This window comes from Barbatula barbatula (assembly GCF_947034865.1).
Source record: "Barbatula barbatula genome assembly, chromosome: 14".
Taxonomy (NCBI): Eukaryota; Metazoa; Chordata; class Actinopteri; order Cypriniformes; family Nemacheilidae; genus Barbatula; species Barbatula barbatula.
In genome coordinates this window covers 23125750-23145980 of record NC_136777.1, presented here as the reverse complement: position 1 = coordinate 23145980, position 20231 = coordinate 23125750, and the positions used below count along the sequence as shown (strand labels likewise).

The 20231-nt window shown below is 40.1% G+C and overlaps 1 protein-coding gene across 1 annotated transcript; it reads right to left on the bottom strand.

Annotated features, from left to right (window-relative positions):
• Positions 1–1087: 1087 nt before the first annotated feature.
• chs1 (chitin synthase 1) lies at positions 1088–19176 on the bottom strand. The gene is made up of 19 exons (XM_079472975.1): positions 19045–19176; positions 16643–16778; positions 16370–16555; positions 15020–16110; positions 14833–14928; positions 14585–14749; positions 14325–14472; positions 14163–14228; positions 13801–14035; positions 13039–13239; positions 12351–12635; positions 11833–12012; positions 11225–11753; positions 10975–11129; positions 10518–10861; positions 9567–9677; positions 9265–9482; positions 1624–1690; positions 1088–1549 (listed from the first exon to the last, which is right to left on the bottom strand). The coding sequence occupies exons 1-19, from the start codon at positions 19089–19091 to the stop codon at positions 1478–1480; spliced, it is 4332 nt and encodes a 1443-aa protein (XP_079329101.1). The 5' UTR covers positions 19092–19176; the 3' UTR covers positions 1088–1477.
• Between the last annotated feature and the right edge of the window lie 1055 nt (positions 19177–20231).

Here is a 20231-nt window from a genome sequence, read left to right as displayed (position 1 = left end):
TCTTTAAAGAACGTCACAGTTGCTAATTGATGAGGTGACAATAAATAATAGTAATGCAAATAACAACGACACAATCTGTCACCCAAAGCAAATGAACGTAGACTCTTTCCCTGAGGCAGGATGGGACAGACAGCACATCCAATAACTGTTGCTAACAACTTCACTACAACTGGATTCAGCATCAGTTTTCAATTAATAAAGTCGGGTTTGGGTTTGGCTTCACGGGTCCGGCTCCAACTTTCAAGTATTGCACAGTTCTGTGTAGCACATTCTTTTTGGGTTTGACCCGAGAAGACATTTAAAAAGTAGGGCTGATGATTTCCAGAAATATATATTTTTTATTATCAGAAACCACACAAATAAAGCGCCATCAGCATTTCTAATTTTCTTCCCCTCGATCGTGATACCTGATGTGATTACATCACATTTCCACTTTAAACATCCCCATGTGTGCGTGCAGATTCTTCTTCAGGGAATGCGTTTGCGATATTTTTATTTGTCGAAATGAAATGTTGAAGAAAACACAAGGCAGGGAGGCCAGCGGAAAAGCACCTCAGGTATGAAAAAAAGCCGCTGTTTGCATAAAGAGCACATCCATCAGTTTGATGACATTTCACCATCTGTAGTCATAGTTCATGGTTTATGTATGAAAGCAAATAAAGTAATTAGTAAATAACTATCAAATAATATGTTAGACTACGGTATTTTGTGATGTCATTATGCGCCTGTTTGGATAGACCTGCATGTGCGTTGTTGTGGTCAACATTTGTATAACCAACACCTCCGAGGATAGTGGGGGTCTCGAGTCACTGTTATTTTGGGAAGTCCTGCTCTAAGTGCCAGGTGTTAGTCGTAAGCAGATACAATGTGAATTCCTAATTGAGGTCCACCTGAAGCATGCAGACGGACCAGGAGGATCCGAGCCTTTCCCCTCAGCGTATAGTCAGTCTACCACAATGTAAAACTTGAACTGCACAGCTGTACAAGAAGCACAGAACTTTTCTCACACTTTCTCCTGGTGCGAGGTAAGTCCCCTCAAAACACAGTAAAGCCCCCTAGCCCTCGTCACTTACACTAGAGACAACGATTACTGATGAATATCTTTTTAATGCAGATTGATTACATGTTAATGGAGCACAGAATGAAAGATGAAGTAAAAATGTGATTGTTTCTGTTATTGCAGCAGTGGCATAAACTGCTCACAATACCATGAAATGAAATATTATGAAGGTCTACAGTTATGACACAATCCTGTGTGTTTTTTTCTGATGATTTTACTAGAGAACTTGGGAATGTACGTCATTTCATATTAGACAAAACATATAAATACACGAGATAAAGTATGCCAACACTCAAAATGTAAAAGGACATGTGACCGTTTCATTATTAGATGTGTTCATGTTGATGTGAGCATTCATTCCTTAACCTGTGACTGCAAATGAGTATGAGAATTAAAGACATGAGATTTAAGACAGTTTTATAAGTCATCGCTTGTGATAATAAGACCATTAGCAAATTGATTTTCCAGGGTTAAACCGTCATCGTCCTCCTGCAGAGAATAGAAAGCATTAAGAAGCCATGTGGCAGACTGATATACAGTTTAAGAGCTCTTAAATGCATTACCTCATCTTTTTCTTTGTAGTCTTTCTCTGTGCTTCTGTACGACACCACGTGGATGAGAGTGTATACTCTGCAAAGAGAGGATGTCACGTTAAACATTCCATTAACAACAATAATTGAAACATAGGCCCGGTTTAACAGACTAAAATGAATGTTTGAGTCGTCTTAAAGGGTTGGGGGTAACTTCTTTACAATGAGTGCGTTTACATGCACAATATAAACGGATATCTATAAAAAAATCAGCTTATAAGAGAAACCTGTTTTCACATGCCTACATGTTTTCAAAAACTCATGTCAGTGGAAATCATAGTCCATAACCATTCTTAGCATTGGGTTGTTTATTGAGGGTCCTTTCACACTTTGCTTGGAAAGTACCTATCAAACCACTTCAGCTGGTTCAAAACGCAGCAGCACGCCTCATCTCCCAACAGCCCAAAGGAGCTCATGGGACACCCCTTTTCATCTCTCTCCACTGGCTACCGGTTGAAGCCCGGATCAGAATCAAGTCACTGATGTTTGTAATGTCTTCTCATAAGGGCACTAAATCCCTTTCCCTCTCATTCTCCTTCACAACTCCTTCCTGGTGGAACATTCTTCCTAACTCGGTCCGGTCAACCACATCTCTCACAACCTTCATAAAACTACTTAAAACACACCTCTGTATGTATGTACACTAACTCTTCTCTCAACAGGTAGTGGTCAAGCTTTTGTTGAAACTAGTAACTTTGTATTAGCACCTAATGTATTATTGCTCTTTTATGACATATCGCTTATTGCTCTCTGAACTCTTTGTAAGTCGCTTTGGATAAAAGCATCTGCTAAATGACTAAATGTTATGTAAATGTAAATATCAATGGTAAAGGTTTTAAAGCCAATGCGTTGAACACAACTCGTCTCTTTGGAATTATACATTTCTATCTGATGTTTTTGTCAAATTGGAGATTTTCACAGATTCTTATAAGATATATTTTTGTCCTTTACTGCACAGTCCACTGAGAAACGAAAGGAAATGAAGTGTGAAAGATGAGGGGTGGGATCAGGAAAGGACCCTGCAACCGCGCCACATGTCAGAGAACCACCCACAAGGCAATCAGCTCAGACAAGTTATTCACAGATTCGTAATTCTTAACTTAATTTGGAGAACTAGAACGTTCCATGTAGTCAAACTCTAAGGCTGTGTTCACGTATGACATGTTGTATAAGTGTGAATGCTGCCATCCAAACCCTGGTGTGCACCAAACAAGTGAACCAAAAGGCACCAAAAACAGGAACCGATAACATGATCCGACCTGAAAATCAAGTGATATGATCCAATATAAATGGAGTGTTTGTTAGATCTGTGTTTGTGTGTGTAACGAAGGAATTCCTGACATTGTTTTGATTGCTTTAAACACTTTGTTTAACAGGTTTTAACAGTGTAATGGTTGTTGTTTTATCCCTTTGCATTGAAAGTAACCATTAGACACAGATGTACGAACACTCAGTAATATCTTTATTCCGTCATGCGCTCCATGTAATACGTTCTTACCTATACCCGCATGTAACGTATGGGCGTGGCTTTGCTTGGCATTTACACAGAACATTACAAACAGGTTCGCTTTTAAAATGCTGGTGTGAAGGCTAAGCAAACTAGGTCTAAAATGTATTTTTTTCTTGTTTGGTCCAAGAAAACGAAGAGAACCGGACAACAAATGTGAACACACTCTCACTTGGTTCTATAGGTTCTATCTGTGAGTTCATACGCACATTGAATGTGCACAAGAGGAGCAAACAGCCTCAGCTTTTTTCATTCCTATATTTATCTTTCTTTTTTTTTGTTAAAGTTCTTAAAGTGGCTGTCAGTAAGATGTAATTGCTACTGCAGGTGATGTGCGGAAGTATTTTCTTTATGTGAGTAGTGATTGGGCACTGCTCAACTGCGCGGATGAGTCTGATGTCACGTGTGGCCTGTACATCAGTAGCGCATAATTAACATTACAGATTATATGGCAGATGATATAACACGAAACAAATAAGAACATTAACAGACCCAAATAGCGCGAAACTTTTAGCTATTTCTAGAACCGGACAGAAGAACCCAGAACGCGACCATAGGTCTCAAATTCTGACAGGTACAGTCATATATCATTCTACACCATTAAATATATATACGATCACAAAATACCATCAAATAAGCCCAATGTTATCAACCCTTCACTGGCTACCCATTAAGTATTGTATTGACTTTAAAGTTCTTTTAATCACTTATAAAGCCTTAAAGCAGGGTTCCTCAATTAGTTTTCACCAAGGGCCAAATTCTACTAACAATAGCAAGTCAAGGGCCACCGACTATAATTGGATAACTACAATGTTTGTTCTGCTATTATTATTATTATTGTCATTATTATTATTATTTATTTATCTTACAGCTGTTTATTTGTTTGTTTTAAAAAAATCACAATATAAATATGTTTTTTATTAGTTCTATTTCCTCAGTTTTGATCAAACAGTAACATTATATTCACAAACTCTCTTCAGCACACGACGAGCTCGGAAACGACGATGTGGCAGACTCGAGCTCTCGCGAATAAAGTTTACCAGCCTCGTGACTGCATCCATCGTCTCTTTCATTTTTCAACACCGATTTATGAAGCTAGTGCTTATCAGGCCTTTTTGATGTCCAACCATTGAGGGAGCCCCGTCAGTAACGACAGAAACAACTTTGCTCAAATCTAATTCATTATTTTTAAAGAACTCCGTTAGTTCGTTAAAAATTATTTCACCGGTTGTGCGGCCATGCATCGGCAGCAAACAAAGCAGCTCTTCACGGAAATCCTTCCCATAAAAAAATCGGACAAACACCGCTGGGCAATGTCGGTTAGTTCGCGAGACGAGTCTATTGCGAGTGATATGGCTTCTGCTTTCTTTATGTCGGATAACAGATTAGACAGGCACTCACCCGCCAATGGCTCCACTCTTCTTGTTGCTGTGCAATCAGATAATGGAACCTGCTCCGTTACCATTTTCTTTATTTTCGCGTCGTGATTTAGAAGTTTATCCACTATGTCAGTTGCACAGGTTTTAATTAATTCGGCGTCAGTGAACGGTTTTTTGGCCTTTGCCAGGTTTCAAGCCACACAAAAGAATGCTGCGGTTACAGGCTTTCAGAATGTTCCGGATAACTGCATTTGAAATTTCTGCGCAATGCCCCGAAATGCTGTTTCAAGTTATCATTCTTGCAGACCGCCACGGTCTTGTGCATTATAAACACATTGGCTTTGCATTGTGGTGGTCAGGCAAAATAAAACAAAACTGTTAAGTCCATTCGCTTTTAAATATTCTGTGTCTACCTTTCTCTTTTTTACAATCGCCATGATATCGCTGTCAACCCTTGTCACTAGCTGTCAATGAACCTGCGCCATTTGCATTTTCGCGCCAGCATTGTGATTGGCTGATGGAGTACCGCAAGAGCTATGTAAGATCAGAGTGCTTCGTGTGTTTTCGTGCGGTGATGTCATGCCAACCCAAATGAAACTGAATACACTTTTATTGCATCAAGCGGGCCAAAAAAAATCATTTGCGGGCCGGATGTGGCCCGCGGGCCGCCTATTGAAGAGCCCTGCCTTAAAGGGTTTAGCCCCTACCTACCTAACAGAGCTTCTATCACACTACAACCCATCACGCTCTCTAAGATCTCAAAACTCTTTTGATAATACCTAGAATAACTAAATCCACCAAAGGAGGTCGAGCTTTCTCATACGTAGCACCTAAACTCTGGAATAACCTTCCTGATATTATTCCAGGATCAGACACACTCGCCCAATTTAAATCTAGACTAAAGACACATCTTTTCAGCCAAACATTCACTTAAAGCAAATATGCTAAATAAACCACCAGGAGATGCCGACATTAGATATTATTTACTAGGTCTTTTTTATAACAAATTAAACTATTCATGTTCTGTGTTTTAGCTTCTTGTGTTTTTCGTTTTTTCCCTGTAAAGCTGCTTTGGAACAATGCAAATTGTGAAAAGCTCTATATAAATACAATCGAAATTGAAATATAGATAAACTACAAGCAAATTTGTAAAATCACAGACTTCACTTATCACGTGCGAGTGCATCACATGAAATACAGATGTGGTCCACAGATAATACTAATCCCGTGCAAAGCTTAAGTTACATTTATCATAATGAACATAACCAAGAGAGAAAGAACAACGATGGAACGGTGTGTCTGCCAATATTAATTCTTTGGTTCCATCAGCTTAGTCAACAAATCCATGTGAATTGCGTTGCCCACTGGGAAGCTTAGACAGACACGAGCCTCGCCTAAAAGGCAGCGGGGGAAGTGTTGCTGCACTGTACCGTAACTCTTTTGAAGTCATAGTACTTGATGCATCAATACCTACCACTAAGGACAAAACATCCTTAAAAGGTATTCTGGCTATTGTATATAGGCCTCCAGGGCACCACACAGATTTTATTAAAGAATTTGGTGGGTTCTTATCAGAACTAGTACTGTCTGCAGACAGAGTCCTTGTTGCTGGGGACTTTAACATTCATGTAGATAATGATAACGATGCTTTAGGAATGGCTTTTAAAGACACTCTTAACTCCATGGGCGTTAGTCAACATGTGTCAGGACCTACTCACCTTCGTAATCATACTTTAGATTTAATATTGTCTTACGGTATAAACGTGGGCGACGTAAAAATCCTTCAGCAGAGCAAAGACGTTTCGGATCATTATCTGGTATCATGCTTGCTTCACTACCCAATGGTGGCAAATCAAACTCAAAGTTACAAATATTGTAGAACAATAACTTCGACTACAAAAGGTGCGTTTCTTGATAATTTGCCTGAATTGTCTCAAATCTCTAGCATGAGTAATAACGTTGAAGATCTTGACTTTACCATTGAAAATATTAATGCCACCTTCTCGGAAACGCTAGACATAGTTGCTCCTCTGCGCTTAAAGAAGATTAAAAATGACAGACCGACACCGTGGAATAATGAACTCACTCAGGCTCTAAAGAAAGCGGCACGAAAAATGTAGGAAAGCCCTAAAAACGTCTAGATCCGCCTACCTTTCATCACTAATAGAAGAAAACCAGCATAACCCTAGGTTTTTATTTGATACAGTGGCTAAATTAACCAAAAATAAATTCTGATTCTGTATACCAGCATAGCAGTGATGATTTTATGAACTATTTCACAAATGAAAACCAAGATATTAGAGAAAAAATTATAACTATGCAACCAGAAGTGAATCCTGCTGAACAAACGACTAACTACAGCGCCTCTAAGGAGAAATTACGTTTATTTTCTACTATAGATCACGATGAACTCTCTAAAATCATTAGATCATCTAAATCAACTTCATGCATGTTAGACCCTATACCTACAAATCTACTGAAAGAGATGCTCCCAGAAATTATAGATCCTCTTCTTGGCATTATTAACTCATCTCTGACATCAGGACATGTGCCTAAAGCATATAAGGTGGCTGTTATAAGGCCCCTTGTCAAAAAACCCCATCTGGACCCTGGAGAACTAGTTAACTACAGACCTATTTCAAATCTACCTTTCTTATCTAAAGTTCTGGAAAAAGTAGTCTCAATTCAAATATGCTCCTTCCTCTAAAGGAATGAGATTAATGAAGATTTCCAGTCTGGATTTAAAGCACATCACAGTACAGAGACTGCTCTGATTAGAGTTACAAATGATCTGCTTATGGCGTCTGACCGGAAGTTGTATCTCCTTATTGGTGCTGCTAGATCTTAGTGCTGCATTCGACACCATTGACCACAGCATGCTCCTACATATACTCGAAAATGTTGTCGGTATTAAGGTAATAGCTTTGGAATGGCTTAGATCTTATTTATGCGACCGTTTTCAATATGTAGCAATAAACAATGAGGTGTCACGCAAATCGAAAGTCCAGTACGGTGTACCACAGGGCTCAGTCTTAGGGCCTATGCTCTTCGCATTATACATGCTACCTCTAGGAGATATAATAAAGTCCATCGAATAGTGGAATGCGTAGTCGATATAAAAAAGTGGATGAGTAGCAATTGTTTATTACTGAACTCGGACAAAACTGTCACTAAAGTGTTACTTATCGGACCGAAAACCGCCCTACGTAACAACCAAGAATACTGCTTAACTACTGATGGATGTTCCATAAAACCCTCATCTTCAGCAAAGAATCTTGGCTTTATATTCGATAGTACCCTGTCATTTGAGAACCAGGTCGCCAACACCTGTAAAATTGTGTTTTTCCATCTTAAAAATATATCTAAACTACGTCATATGCTGTCACCATCAGATTCAGAGAAGCTTATACATGCCTTTATGACATCAAGAACAGTACTCTACTCTCAGCCAGTCTTGTCTCATTGTTCCAAGGTTAGTGGAGCGGGCAGGGCGCAATCCATTCCCAGACCTGACAAATGCTGGACGAAGGACATGGCGACTCTACAAAACTTCAGTCGCTATTAGATTATTAATGATAATTTTAAATGTAATGTTATTTTTTTGGCCTTGTTATGCAAGCACTGTTGAGTTTGTGCAGAGGCTGCAGTTTTTGCCAGAGGGGATCTGGAATCCCCTGGTTAGGCCTGGTTTCCCTCTGAGGTTTTTTTCTCCTCCAATGGAGTTTTGGGTTCCTCGCCACCGTTTGCATACTGTTCTGCACTGTTTGCCTGGCCGGGGGGGCTGCTAGAATTTTATAGTTTTATTTCATTAACACTGCATATAGTAATTTATTGTGTGTCTGATATTTGACCTGTGTTTTGACTTCCATAACCTTTTATGTTTTACTTATAGTCAATGTTTTCTTGTACAGCTGCTTTGTAACAATGAAAATTGTAAAAAGCGCTATATAAATAAAGCTGACTTGACTTGACAGAGACATTATTTATAGCAATGGTAACAGACAATTGCACTCATTAACCACATGGGGGAACCTGTGAGCAAAAGTTCTAAAGTGTCGCTTTAGTGTTATTGACATAAAAAGCACCAGTCAACGTCCAAATTATTTGCGAGCGGCAAGAATGATGTATATTTCAGAAACCTGCAGCACTCGCATAAGTAAAAGTGCGTAAATCTGCTCAGACATGTATTTTTGCTTACGCACACTTAACGATCAAATCAGTACGTACGCACGCTTTATAAACGAGGCCCCTGGTTTCTACCTGAAATGAATATCTGAGCTAAACAAAATAGTTCCTACTGCATTTTATGCTAAATTTGAACAAAACAATTGTCAACATAACAACAACACTAACTTTATGGTTTAAAAACAATTATAAGTAAACTGTCTGTGTTGCTTGAAAAGTATTGCTCCAGTTCTTGTTTTGCGAGACAGAACCTTGTCATTTCAAGCATATAGAGATTTTTCAGAATAATACGTTTCTAACTGCATTTGATCTGTTCCAAAAATCCCCATTTACAAACCTGAGAAGATTTTGATATTGTATATGTAGAATACATTTAGGTTCTCAGTTCTTTTCCATGTAGGCCTGTAAAAGACCTTTTACCCATATCATATTTTGCTACATGGAATGCAAAACTTTGAAGCTCTCAAAACTGCTCAGAATGCAGATTGAACCTTCTCCTAGGTGGCGATTTCTGCTGTTAATATATGATGATTAGGATGGTACCTGTGGTAGAGCATAGCCAGGAACTGAACGATCAGAAGAACAGCAAACGACAGCAGGAACATCAGACTCAAAGGTTCCACCTTCAAGGGCTGGTCTGACAGTGTACCATTTGGAAAATATTTGGGAATATTGATGCTTAGAACTTCACTGCCGATTGCTTGAAGGAAGAATGTGGCTACAACCCATAGGACATTGATTATGAAGTACAAAAACACAGCCTGCAGAGGAGAGAGAACAGGTTTTTGAAGGATGAGTTACAATGTGGAATTAACAGACATGATTACTTCATCTGCAAACATTACCTTGTTTCGCAAAGACTTTAGTTCACGTGTCACTTCTTTCTTGTGAGCTTTGTCATCTTCTATGGGCTTCAGATAGCGCTCTATCAGCTTCTTCCAGAAATCATCTTCATCCTGTTTATGTCAAATCAAAGTTAGTCGAAATCAAAATAAAATTAACAGATAATAACACTACCAAAATACACAAAACATAGCGAGTTAAATGCCAGAGTATAAAGATATGTTTTAAGACTGGATTTAAAAGCAGAAAGTGTCTGGGCAAGATATTCCAAACCTTTGGGGCTGTGGCAGCAAATGCCCGGTCACCTCTGCTTTTCAGCCTTGTTATAGGTACAAACAATAGTAAATTGTCAGTTGATCTAAGTGCGCTTGATGGATCTTGAGCTTTCACACATGATTTAACCAGGCAATCAGTCATCCTGAAGCATCATTCAGAGACGCTAACTCTAACCCTACCAGAGCCCGAGGGCAATAAAAGCTTACGCAGAATGTTGTTCCAGACCGTTCTCCTGTCTCGTCACTTTAAACAGACTGATAAGCTCTTTGCACTACCTCAAAATCTGCACTGTTGTGTATTTCACTGGTTATCTGCCATTACCCATCTTCTTTTTCTTTTCTTAAATACCCCTGTTTGTAAAGTTGTATTTTACATTTACATACGGTACATTTATATATAAACTGTATAAACTCTTTATTTGTCTATATTTTTTCATATATTTGTATTCTGTGTTAATGTAATTTGAATGCACAATGGGTCTGTGACTTTGACTCTAGACTCTGACTAGTTTTATTTTTCTAAGGATAGAAAATGGGGAGTGGTTAAGTTTCATCAACCAACAGTATAATTTCTCTCAGATTTTGGGGTAGTTAACAGTCAGCCTACTGCTGATCCCTGTAAAATCTGATCGATTGATTGTAATGTTTTCCATTAGATGTTGATACACTAAAGTTTACCTCAGAGAGTTTCTCAATCTGTGGAGCCACAAGGGTCCTCTCAATGCCCCGCTTGACACGACGCTCCAGTCTTTCCATGCGATTGGTCTTAAGGATGCGTCTGGCGGCTTCGTTCAGGGTGTACTGCAGTTCCTCGAGCTGACTCACGTTCAGTATGTCCTCAGGGCCCACCTTATCCCTCAGTTCGGCATTCAGAGTGTCTGTGAGCATCAGCACCAGCTCCTCACACAGATCCTCCTGGTTCTTGTTCCTCAGAGTGTATCGGATCTGCTCCTGAAGGTTTCTCTTTAGGTTGGCATAGGTCAGTTTCTTCAGGAACACTTCCCTCACAGGTTCCAACCAGTCTGTCCATTTAAAGAAGATGCAACTTCTTCAGTATTTCAATGACATTTATTTTCATAGTGTTATTTTAAAGCATCGCTAGACACAGATAACAAATGAATCAGTGAACTCTTACCACCCTCGGGCACGACTTCTTTTGCTATGCCTTGAGGATTATTGTAATCATCGTTATAATCGTTATCATCGTTATCATCATTATCATCATCATCTTCATCATCAGAGTAATCGCTAAATGAATCCTTTTTTTTCTCACAGCTTCTGGAACTCCCGCTGTAATGGATTTGGGAAAAGGTAAAGTTTTTAAGCCATCATTTGTTAAAATATCTTGTTCTGATCCAAACATACAGTAGGTGCCTTTTCTTTACCTTCTTTGAGAGTCAGTGTCGTCATCCTTGCTGCGCGACAGCTTCTCTTTGGACTCGGCTGTCTTATACGTCAACTGTTTGTTATGGTCCAACATGTGTGTGTTGACATCGTGCAGGTTGTCATGAGTGCACTGAGACTTCGGCTCAGTCTTGACAGCAGCATGTGTGTTGGGATTGACAGCCTGTTGAATATGCTGCAGGACAAGGTTTTCAGTCTCCTGGGTGACTTCCAGTTTCACATCCCAGCAGCAAAGTCTACAGTCTCGATTGCAAACGACACCCACTTGCTTTTTTTGCTCTGTGCCTTTGTTGGATTCTCGAGTACCCCAAGAAACATTGTGCATGTTGACAAGGGAATATATGGTGAGGAGCAGATAGCCACTGGGAATACAGATGAAATACATGAGACCGTAGATGATCAAAGTGAACTCCTGAGGGTGAAGGATGGCCGTCACCATGTACATGATGGCACCAGACACCAGGAAGAGTCCGGTAGGAGTTATAAATGTTCCTTGTTTAACCATGTCACCTAAAACCAGAAATCCGATCAGAGGGAATATCAACAGAGAAACAATCAATGTACGGCAAAATAATTCCACATTGATTACCGATAATGGAAAAGAAGGACGCAGTCATGAGGAATGCATAGATGACACTCAGAATGGCAGCGATTGTAATTTGGAAGTTGGCCTTGGCTACAAAGCATATGATCATGTAAATAACCGGAGGTATAACCGCTATTACTATGGAAAGAGTGCCTTTAATTCCAAAGACAAATTGGAAAGCTCCTAAAATGGAAAAAAAGAAGAAAAGGATTGTTTAGCATGTTATCCATCAGGATAATCCAAGAGGATTTTCACAACGTTTTTTTATGACTTTACAGTTCAGCAGAATCCTAAGGTAATATGAATGCAAATCAAATGTGTACTTTTCAACGTATAAAACTCATAAAACATTATAAAAACTCTTCTCAACTGAGATGAATCATTTGATTATTTTTCTCAGTGGTTGGGATAAAAGCTTGTAAAAGTAAATGTCATGATGTCATGACAACAAATCATCAGAAATAAAATGCTTTTAATTATTAATAATGCTAGATATGAATGCGATTGTTTTAAATGTTCACCTGCGATCATGAGGGTGACAGATGCAGGTCCCAGGATTGAGGAGGACACAGTGAAGATCTGATATAAGATGTAGAGTATGGAGATGGAGGTGTTCCTCTTGACTGTTTCTCTTCCACTGTGGAGCAGGTCAAGTGTGTTGGCCAGAGTTGAAGGACCCCATCGACGCCTTTGGTTGTAAAACTCCTTGAACTCTTGTGGTGAGTTGGTATACGCATCTGAGGCGGCGTTGTACTCCACCCGCCAGCCCTGCTGCAGGAGCAGAGTGCACAGCCAACGATCCTCACCTAAACATGAGTGGATCAACCAGATCTATGTTTTTAGTCAATCTTTTCCTAGTGCTGCATTCTTTCTTTAAGAAATGTTTGTCAGAAACAGAGAGAGGTGCACTACCGATTGCTCCTTATGTAGACATGCACGTTTTCGTGATTATGTTAATGTCTCCTGCTTTAAACTAAGCCTAACGGATCAGTAACTTGCCAAGTTAAAACTTTTAGTTTGTGGTAATAAGCTCACACAGATATTGTGGTTAACGCATGTAAGTGCACTTTATTTGCTGCAAATGTTTGCATCCTTCAAGGTTCGCCACTCGACTGGAAGGATGACATGAGAAATCGCCAGAAATACATACCGAGATATATTCAATTATTCCTTCATGTAACAGTCACTGTTTTCATCAGACAGATTTACCTTGATCGTATTGCACGTATTCAGACGCTCTTGTTGCTGTGGTGGTGTATCGCTTAAGAACGTTGTCATCCATGAGTGCAGATCCTCTGAAGAGGCTAAAACATCCTGGACTGCACAGAACTGAGCCAAACACATGTTCGGCTGTCTTCTGAAGCCAGTGACCCACTGCATACTCAAACTTCTGATACCACACCATCGGCCCTGAAACCACCCAACACAAGCCATTAATGCAGGACCCAAGGGACAAGAGGCCATATATCCATCAAACATTTTGCAACATTAATTCTTCTCATAAGTGTGACAAACGCAGATGGGAATTTATTCAGAGTTCGTCCGTGTGTGGACCACCAGTATTTAATTTTGCGGAATGGATTTTTGGAAATGAACTTTGTAGTGGCCCTTAACTGCCGTTTTTCATACTACATTATACAGTATTGTAGCCAAAGGTACATGGTTACAACACCTTTACATGGTTAAATGTCCTAAGAGAGATTTCAATAGCAGACATATCATTAGTTATATACTTGGTTGTGATTTTCATTACTATATAGAGCGTTTTCTCTCTTTCTATTTTTTCTTGATTTTTAAATTAACTGTGCTCTCACAAAGATCATGAAAACCTAACTGTGAAAACAGAATTCCTGCAATGTGTTTTGTGTTGACTATGTTGTCTGTAACAACTTGCAGTATATATACAGTATGTGTAAGTGTTTATTACTACAATGTTAGCTTTTTTCTATTTCCGTGCCCCGGTGTCTTTACCCATTCCTGTGGGGTGGATTCGTCCGCAAGCCGCTCCAACGGTATTATACATTCTGAGCCGATCGACGAGCAGTATCAGGGCAGCCGGTTGGAAGTCTGTATCTCCGTCCAAGGCCATGATATATGTGTTGTCATCAGATATATGTCTTCTCTTGCTATCATTATCATGAGAAGGAAGTAGATAACTCTCGCCATCTAATGATATGAGACTGGCACGGCATGGGTTGTTCTGTCTCTTTAAAACACACAGGCGAACACACAGTTAACAGCAGGTTCTGCACTGAGGTTCGATAACCTCTGTATGAGCAATAATGCCTTAGAAAACACAACTGAGGCACGGCTAGAGAGACAGACAAACGCACTGTGATTTTCTGAGGGTTTTTGACGTTATATCCTTTCCAGCCGAGCAGATAATACAGGTACATGATCTGCAAGGAGAATACACACGCATTCACGTTCGGCAGGCTTTCATAGACACTGGATTAATCTTCATGATATGGAAGGTGTAAGTCGTTGAAGCTCACCTGGGACCATCTCTTTTTGTTTCGAATCAGTAATTTGTCTTTCATGTGAACATAAAGCATATTTCCCTCTGGCATTACAAACATAAGACGACCACCGTACGGCGCTTCAATGATAGAAACCTCATCTGGCTCCTTATTCGTAAACACTCTGTCGGCAAATGAGGAGAAAGGGTATTTAAACAGCATCATTGAGTTCCTGCATGATGTTTGTCTGCTGATGTGCAGTATATACAGGATACTGTATATATGAAAAAGCCCACCTGTAAACCTCCATGACAACTTTAATAAGGTCATCTACGTATGTGTTGACAACCGTCTTCTCTGTGTCCTTTTCTTTCATAAAGGCATCGTCTACGTAAATATGACACTCAAAGTCAAAACAATCCTTGTGTTCTTCCTTTGGATCTCCTCTGTATCTGTCCAATCTGAAAGCAACCGACAAACAAGTGCAATTCCTGAAGCAATTCTTAAGCAATGATATAGTACAAAACATTTGCTGTATGAATACCTGAACATAGAGGTCAAGATTTTCAGCATCTCGTCATACGTTTCATGCCACATTGTAGCACAGAGGTAAATTACACAGTTTTCCACTTCGTCACTGCTGCGCGACAGAAAGAACACAAGAACACGTTACGTTATGAATCCATTCGCATGGAAGCGCTCTCAGGCATGTAGTGATTGTTTGACTGTACCTTCCTTGCTCCTTGTTTCTCGAACGGATAACTTTCATCTTGGTGTTGAGCAGTAGAGAGAGGTCAATGAAGGCGGATTCGTACAGACGGCGCACGAAAAGCTGAGACGTCCTTTCGATTCTTTGCACCTTCATTCTCCACACATAATACGTGCACGCCACCAGGCCGAGCCACATGCAGACCCCCTCCAGCACCAACATGGAGAAGGGCCAGACTTCGTTTGGGCTGTTAAGCGATGTCTTGCAGATACTGTTGGAAATCTCCAGCATTACCAGCATCACAGGGGTATAATTTCCGACCTTGATATCTGCAAGTTTGGAGCAAAATGGCCAGAAGGTGTTGTTAACGCCTATATAATTCTGGACGGTAGCAGCTTCGGAGAAATGGTAAAGTTTTTCAGCTTCTGCCAGGAAAAGCGTTATTCCTAGGATTAGCGTGACTGGACCGGAGAACGAAACGGGCAGAGCAAAACCGAACCTGACGGCGTGGATTTTGCACGCCACGACTCCGAACCAGTGACACGCGGCAGAGCAGAACGCCTGCAGGAAAAACAGCGCCAAGCCGATCTCAACTGCGCCTTTGGCTTGTGTGTATGCTGACCAGACAATCTTGGGTTCGGAAATCAGGCCGTAATACAGAAAGTACACCCCCGTGGTGATGGCGATTCTGATGAGACTGGTGACCAGATAAACCATGTCTTTAAAACCGTCCAGGTCCCTCAGCATCTCTTGAATGTTGTTGCTGGCTTGAAACGGATTCTCCCACCAGTTTAGAGAAATCAGCAGTGATGCCACGATGGCGATGCCGATGTACACGTAACCATCCGACATTTGAGATGGGACGTAAGAGGAAACTCTCACATAGTGGTCCACCCCCAGCAGAACGTAACCGCTGACCACCAGGATGATGGAGCAGATGGGGTAGATGATCATCCATTTCTCCCGCTGCAGACGAAAGACGATCTGGAGCACGGACGAAAAGATGCACACTCCTCCGGGGATGCAGAGGTTTGTGAGAACGTCGAACTGAGGCATCACGATCAGCACCAAGACGGCGGTTCCCAAGGCCACCAGGCTCTCGATGGCGCACATCTGCAGAAACATTCACAACCAATTGTGAGACTTCTGCGGTGGCATCAATTGATGAACTATTGATGAAGGATTAACTTTGCGTGTAATTATACAGTAATTATAGAAATGCATCCACGCTGGCCTGATTCGAACTGGTCGTTTCTTTCTTGTTTGGGGGAAAAACATGAGCATGTTCTCATAGTATGTGAAGTAATGTTCTCTAAACACAAAGTATATGAATTAATTCTGTTAATTCATCTATTATATCAACTCAACTCACGATGCCCATTATCTTCCCTTTGGGTGGGACGTAGCTCTTGAAAGCACACTTCCAGAGAGACTTGAGGAACATAAGGACGTTTGGAGTCTGAAGGACACACATTAACAGAAGTGTGTAGAACTGACGGTCCACATCGCTTCTCAAAGACTTTGGACTGCATAGCGTGGTCAGAACCAGCAGGGAACCCTGTCACAGAGATAAACATCAGGATGTTATCATGCTAACAGGCGATGGAGTTTGGTGATTTGGTGCAGATGAATTTGTGCATTTCACCTTGCTCAAGACAGCGCTGGTCAGCACCAGCACACCCACTATAACAGCCACCAGATTCTGTAGAAGTGTGAAGCATCTTCTTTTCTCCTCTTTCTCAGCTCCAATCGGGTTCAGCTGGAACGGGTCCCAAGTGTCCCTGTAAAAGCGTTCAAAACTATATCAGAAGTGTATAGTATATACAGTATATAAACGCTTTTATCGGACGGCCGAATGTGCCTTGCCTGCAGCTATCTTCCATTCTGCGTTTCGTTATAATAAAACAACTTATTTTTATATTAAATTTTTATTCATATTTATTTATTGTATTGAATAAAAGTCAACAGTTAGGTCCGCCGGAAGTGAAGTTTGGGCCACATAACGTCCTTCTGACGACTAATAATGATGTTCATGAGGATGTGATACTGTGTGTTTCTGACTCATATTGAAAAGCAATTTCAACGTTTAATACTTTCTGGAGACTTCAGGGGCCTCATTTATAAAATATGGCATAGAAAACCGTCGAAATTAGATTTTACGATCATTTCTCAAAGTGCGTACGTGTGATTCATAGAATGGGAATGAATGTAGGCATAGAAAACGTGTCTACGCCAACGCCTCTCTATCAGATGTGAACTCTATATATCACAAATGATCTTGAAATTGTGAACAGTTTCAGATCTCCACCCTTTAACAATGTCTAATTAATGTCAAAGAGCACCTGTCAACATTACGAGTGGCAAGATCATGGCGTATATTTCTCTGCAGCACTCTGACAAGCAGAAGTGTATACCCCCCTGACGTGGGACTAAGCACTTTTCTATATCAAAGACCTTTTTATAAATATGAATGTTCCTGTAGATGTTTGCACACACACACACACACACAAATCAAATCCATGTGTATGCATGCTTAAGAAATTCAGCCCCCTGATCTTTTACAGATGAACGGACACTGAAACTCCCTCCTGCTGTCACACTGTCTTCATTAGAATAACCCATCTGACAGACGTTATGGGTTTTCTGCCACTTCAGGTAGACTAAATGTATTTGCTGATATGATGATTTACAGTACATTTGTTATTCAGGGTGATTTGAAAGATGTGAGATTCACAAAACTGATTTCACGATGCGACGTATGTTTTTCACAATGAGGGAAAAAAAGAGCCCTTGCTCCTACGAGTGCTGTTTGTCCCACTTCGTATGACGTAAAGAACGCGGGATCTACAGTCCAGAAAGTTCCCGTTTCAGTGATTTTAACACTACACACACGTTTGAACAAAATACAACCAACAGAACATTTATTACCGAACCAAAATGTTAAACCAAGACATTTAAGATTGAATTTTGTATGTACCATTTAAAATAAATGAAATAACACAAGCTTCTCCATAAACTTCAGTTGATTCAGAATTCTGCTGCTCGTATCAAAGACTCCATCTATACAACCCTTCAGCCCGTCTCTTCAACAGCTTCAAACTCACATTTCATTTAAAATATATATATATATATATCACGCATATATACATTGCTCCACTTTACCTCTCAGATCTCATTCAGCTCCTTCATTCCTTCTCGAACTCGCCGTTCTTCTCTGTTTAACCATCATGGGTCATGGAGCCTTTACCTGGGCTGCTCCTCTCCCAGCTAACATCCGTCATTTAGACTCGTTGTCTCAATTTAGAGCTAAACTCAATACTCACTTATTCAGAAATACATGATTTCTGTCTGCACTCAGGACCAGTGTTTATGGAGGGCACAAGTGATATATTCATATGTCGATGGCATTAATCAGACATCGGTTACAAGACGGAGATCTGAAATAACTTTGCACAATTTCAGGATCATTTGCCAATGATTGATTTCACATCCTATGGTTATTTCTGTGCGTACGCTCGTCATATGAATCACATGTACGCACTTAGAAGAGAAATAATCATTGTTTCTATGCAGCATCCTTTCGACGAGGCACCAGAAGAAACCATGTTGTGTGTGTGATCCGTGAACCAGAGTTGTGTCCTTATGAAACACTTGCTTGTTCCAAGTGACCAGACAGATAACAAAATAAATCAAGACAAAAAACTTAATATATCTCTGTAATGAAATGGTATAGCTTGATGTCGTTCTTCAGTAATCTCTGAAATCATGAAAATGACCCATGGTTAAAACCAAATAAACAAAGGTTAGTGTTGGAAAACCAGGGTCATGCCAATACCTAACAAACAGTTCCTATAAAAAAACATGGTTAATTTCACAAGAGACAGAGAATAATCTATCATCCGTAGCTAGTCGTGTTAAGACCGTTAGACAAGTGGTTAAAGGGTTGAGAAGACTCGCTGTTCTTCAATAAAGATCTTGTTCGTCAAGAACACAACAGCGCTTGTTTTTGGAGTGTAATGTAAACCCGTGTGATTGTGTATGGGTCACCTGTGTCGGCCCTCTCTCTTGCGTCCCCTTTGCTTTAGTTCCTCCATCTCAAAACCCTCTCACGTTACTCCATTCAGCGGTGGACGGGAATGAAGCGCTCAACAAACTGAGCTGAATTAAATCTCATCTGAAATATCTCTGTCTTCATCATCATAAAAGAGTTCAAAGATCTGTCAGCTCTCAACATCCTTATTACAGAGCTGCACCTGGACCAAAGTTCAGCGGCACGTACTCTACAACCTCAGCGCCAGGGTGAAATGCTTAAATAATAATGAAGAATCTTAAATACCCCTTAACTAAGAACTGAGTCGAAGATTCAGGGAATATAGTAGAATGACAAAGCGAATACAAATATTTCAACATAAAACAGTGTTGAGAAGGAAACGTTTTACTGATGATGTAAAGAATTTCAACACAATGTTCGGATCGCCAAACAGTGCTCTTGTTATGTAGTGATGTATGTTTAATTCACGCTGTCATGAGGTGTAAGTGACTATGAGAAAGATAATCACCCGCAGTGACGTGAAACACAAAACACGTTAAATACACGTCATCTAGCGTTACAGCCCTGTCATGTCAGAAACTTCACACAAGCACAAAAACAACTGAAGAATAATGAGAAAAAATTTCACCTTCACTAACAACTTCATTGAGTTATACAGTATGAATGTGTTCTTGTTGTCGGGTGAAAGGTTAAAGATGAGCTAGAGTTTTATCACAGTTTATGCTTATGAGAAATGATGCTCTCTTTATCACACTGTAAACAAGCCTGGAAGAGATATGAAAGTTTATGTTCAGCTGATAACAGACACCTGTGTTTACATTACCCAGCAAGCCATTTCCTTTGGATGGCGTTCTGCCAGACGCAGCATTGATTCATTCTAGCACTGATTTTTCAATCATATTTACTAATAACAAATGTACTTAATGAATGATGACGATAATAACTTGTTATTGTTGTCACTTTAAAGTCATTGGAAAAGGTAACAGGATTGATTCCCTTGAAACACACATATGTATCAGCCTGAATACACAGTACGTCACTTTGGATAACAGCGTCTGCCGAATGCATAAATGTAAATCAACGATCAGAATTGAAGCCTCCTGCGGGTGAAGTGTTTGTGCGGCTGTTTAATTGACAAACTCAATATAACTGGAACGCACAGGAGATACCTTTTAGTTACTAA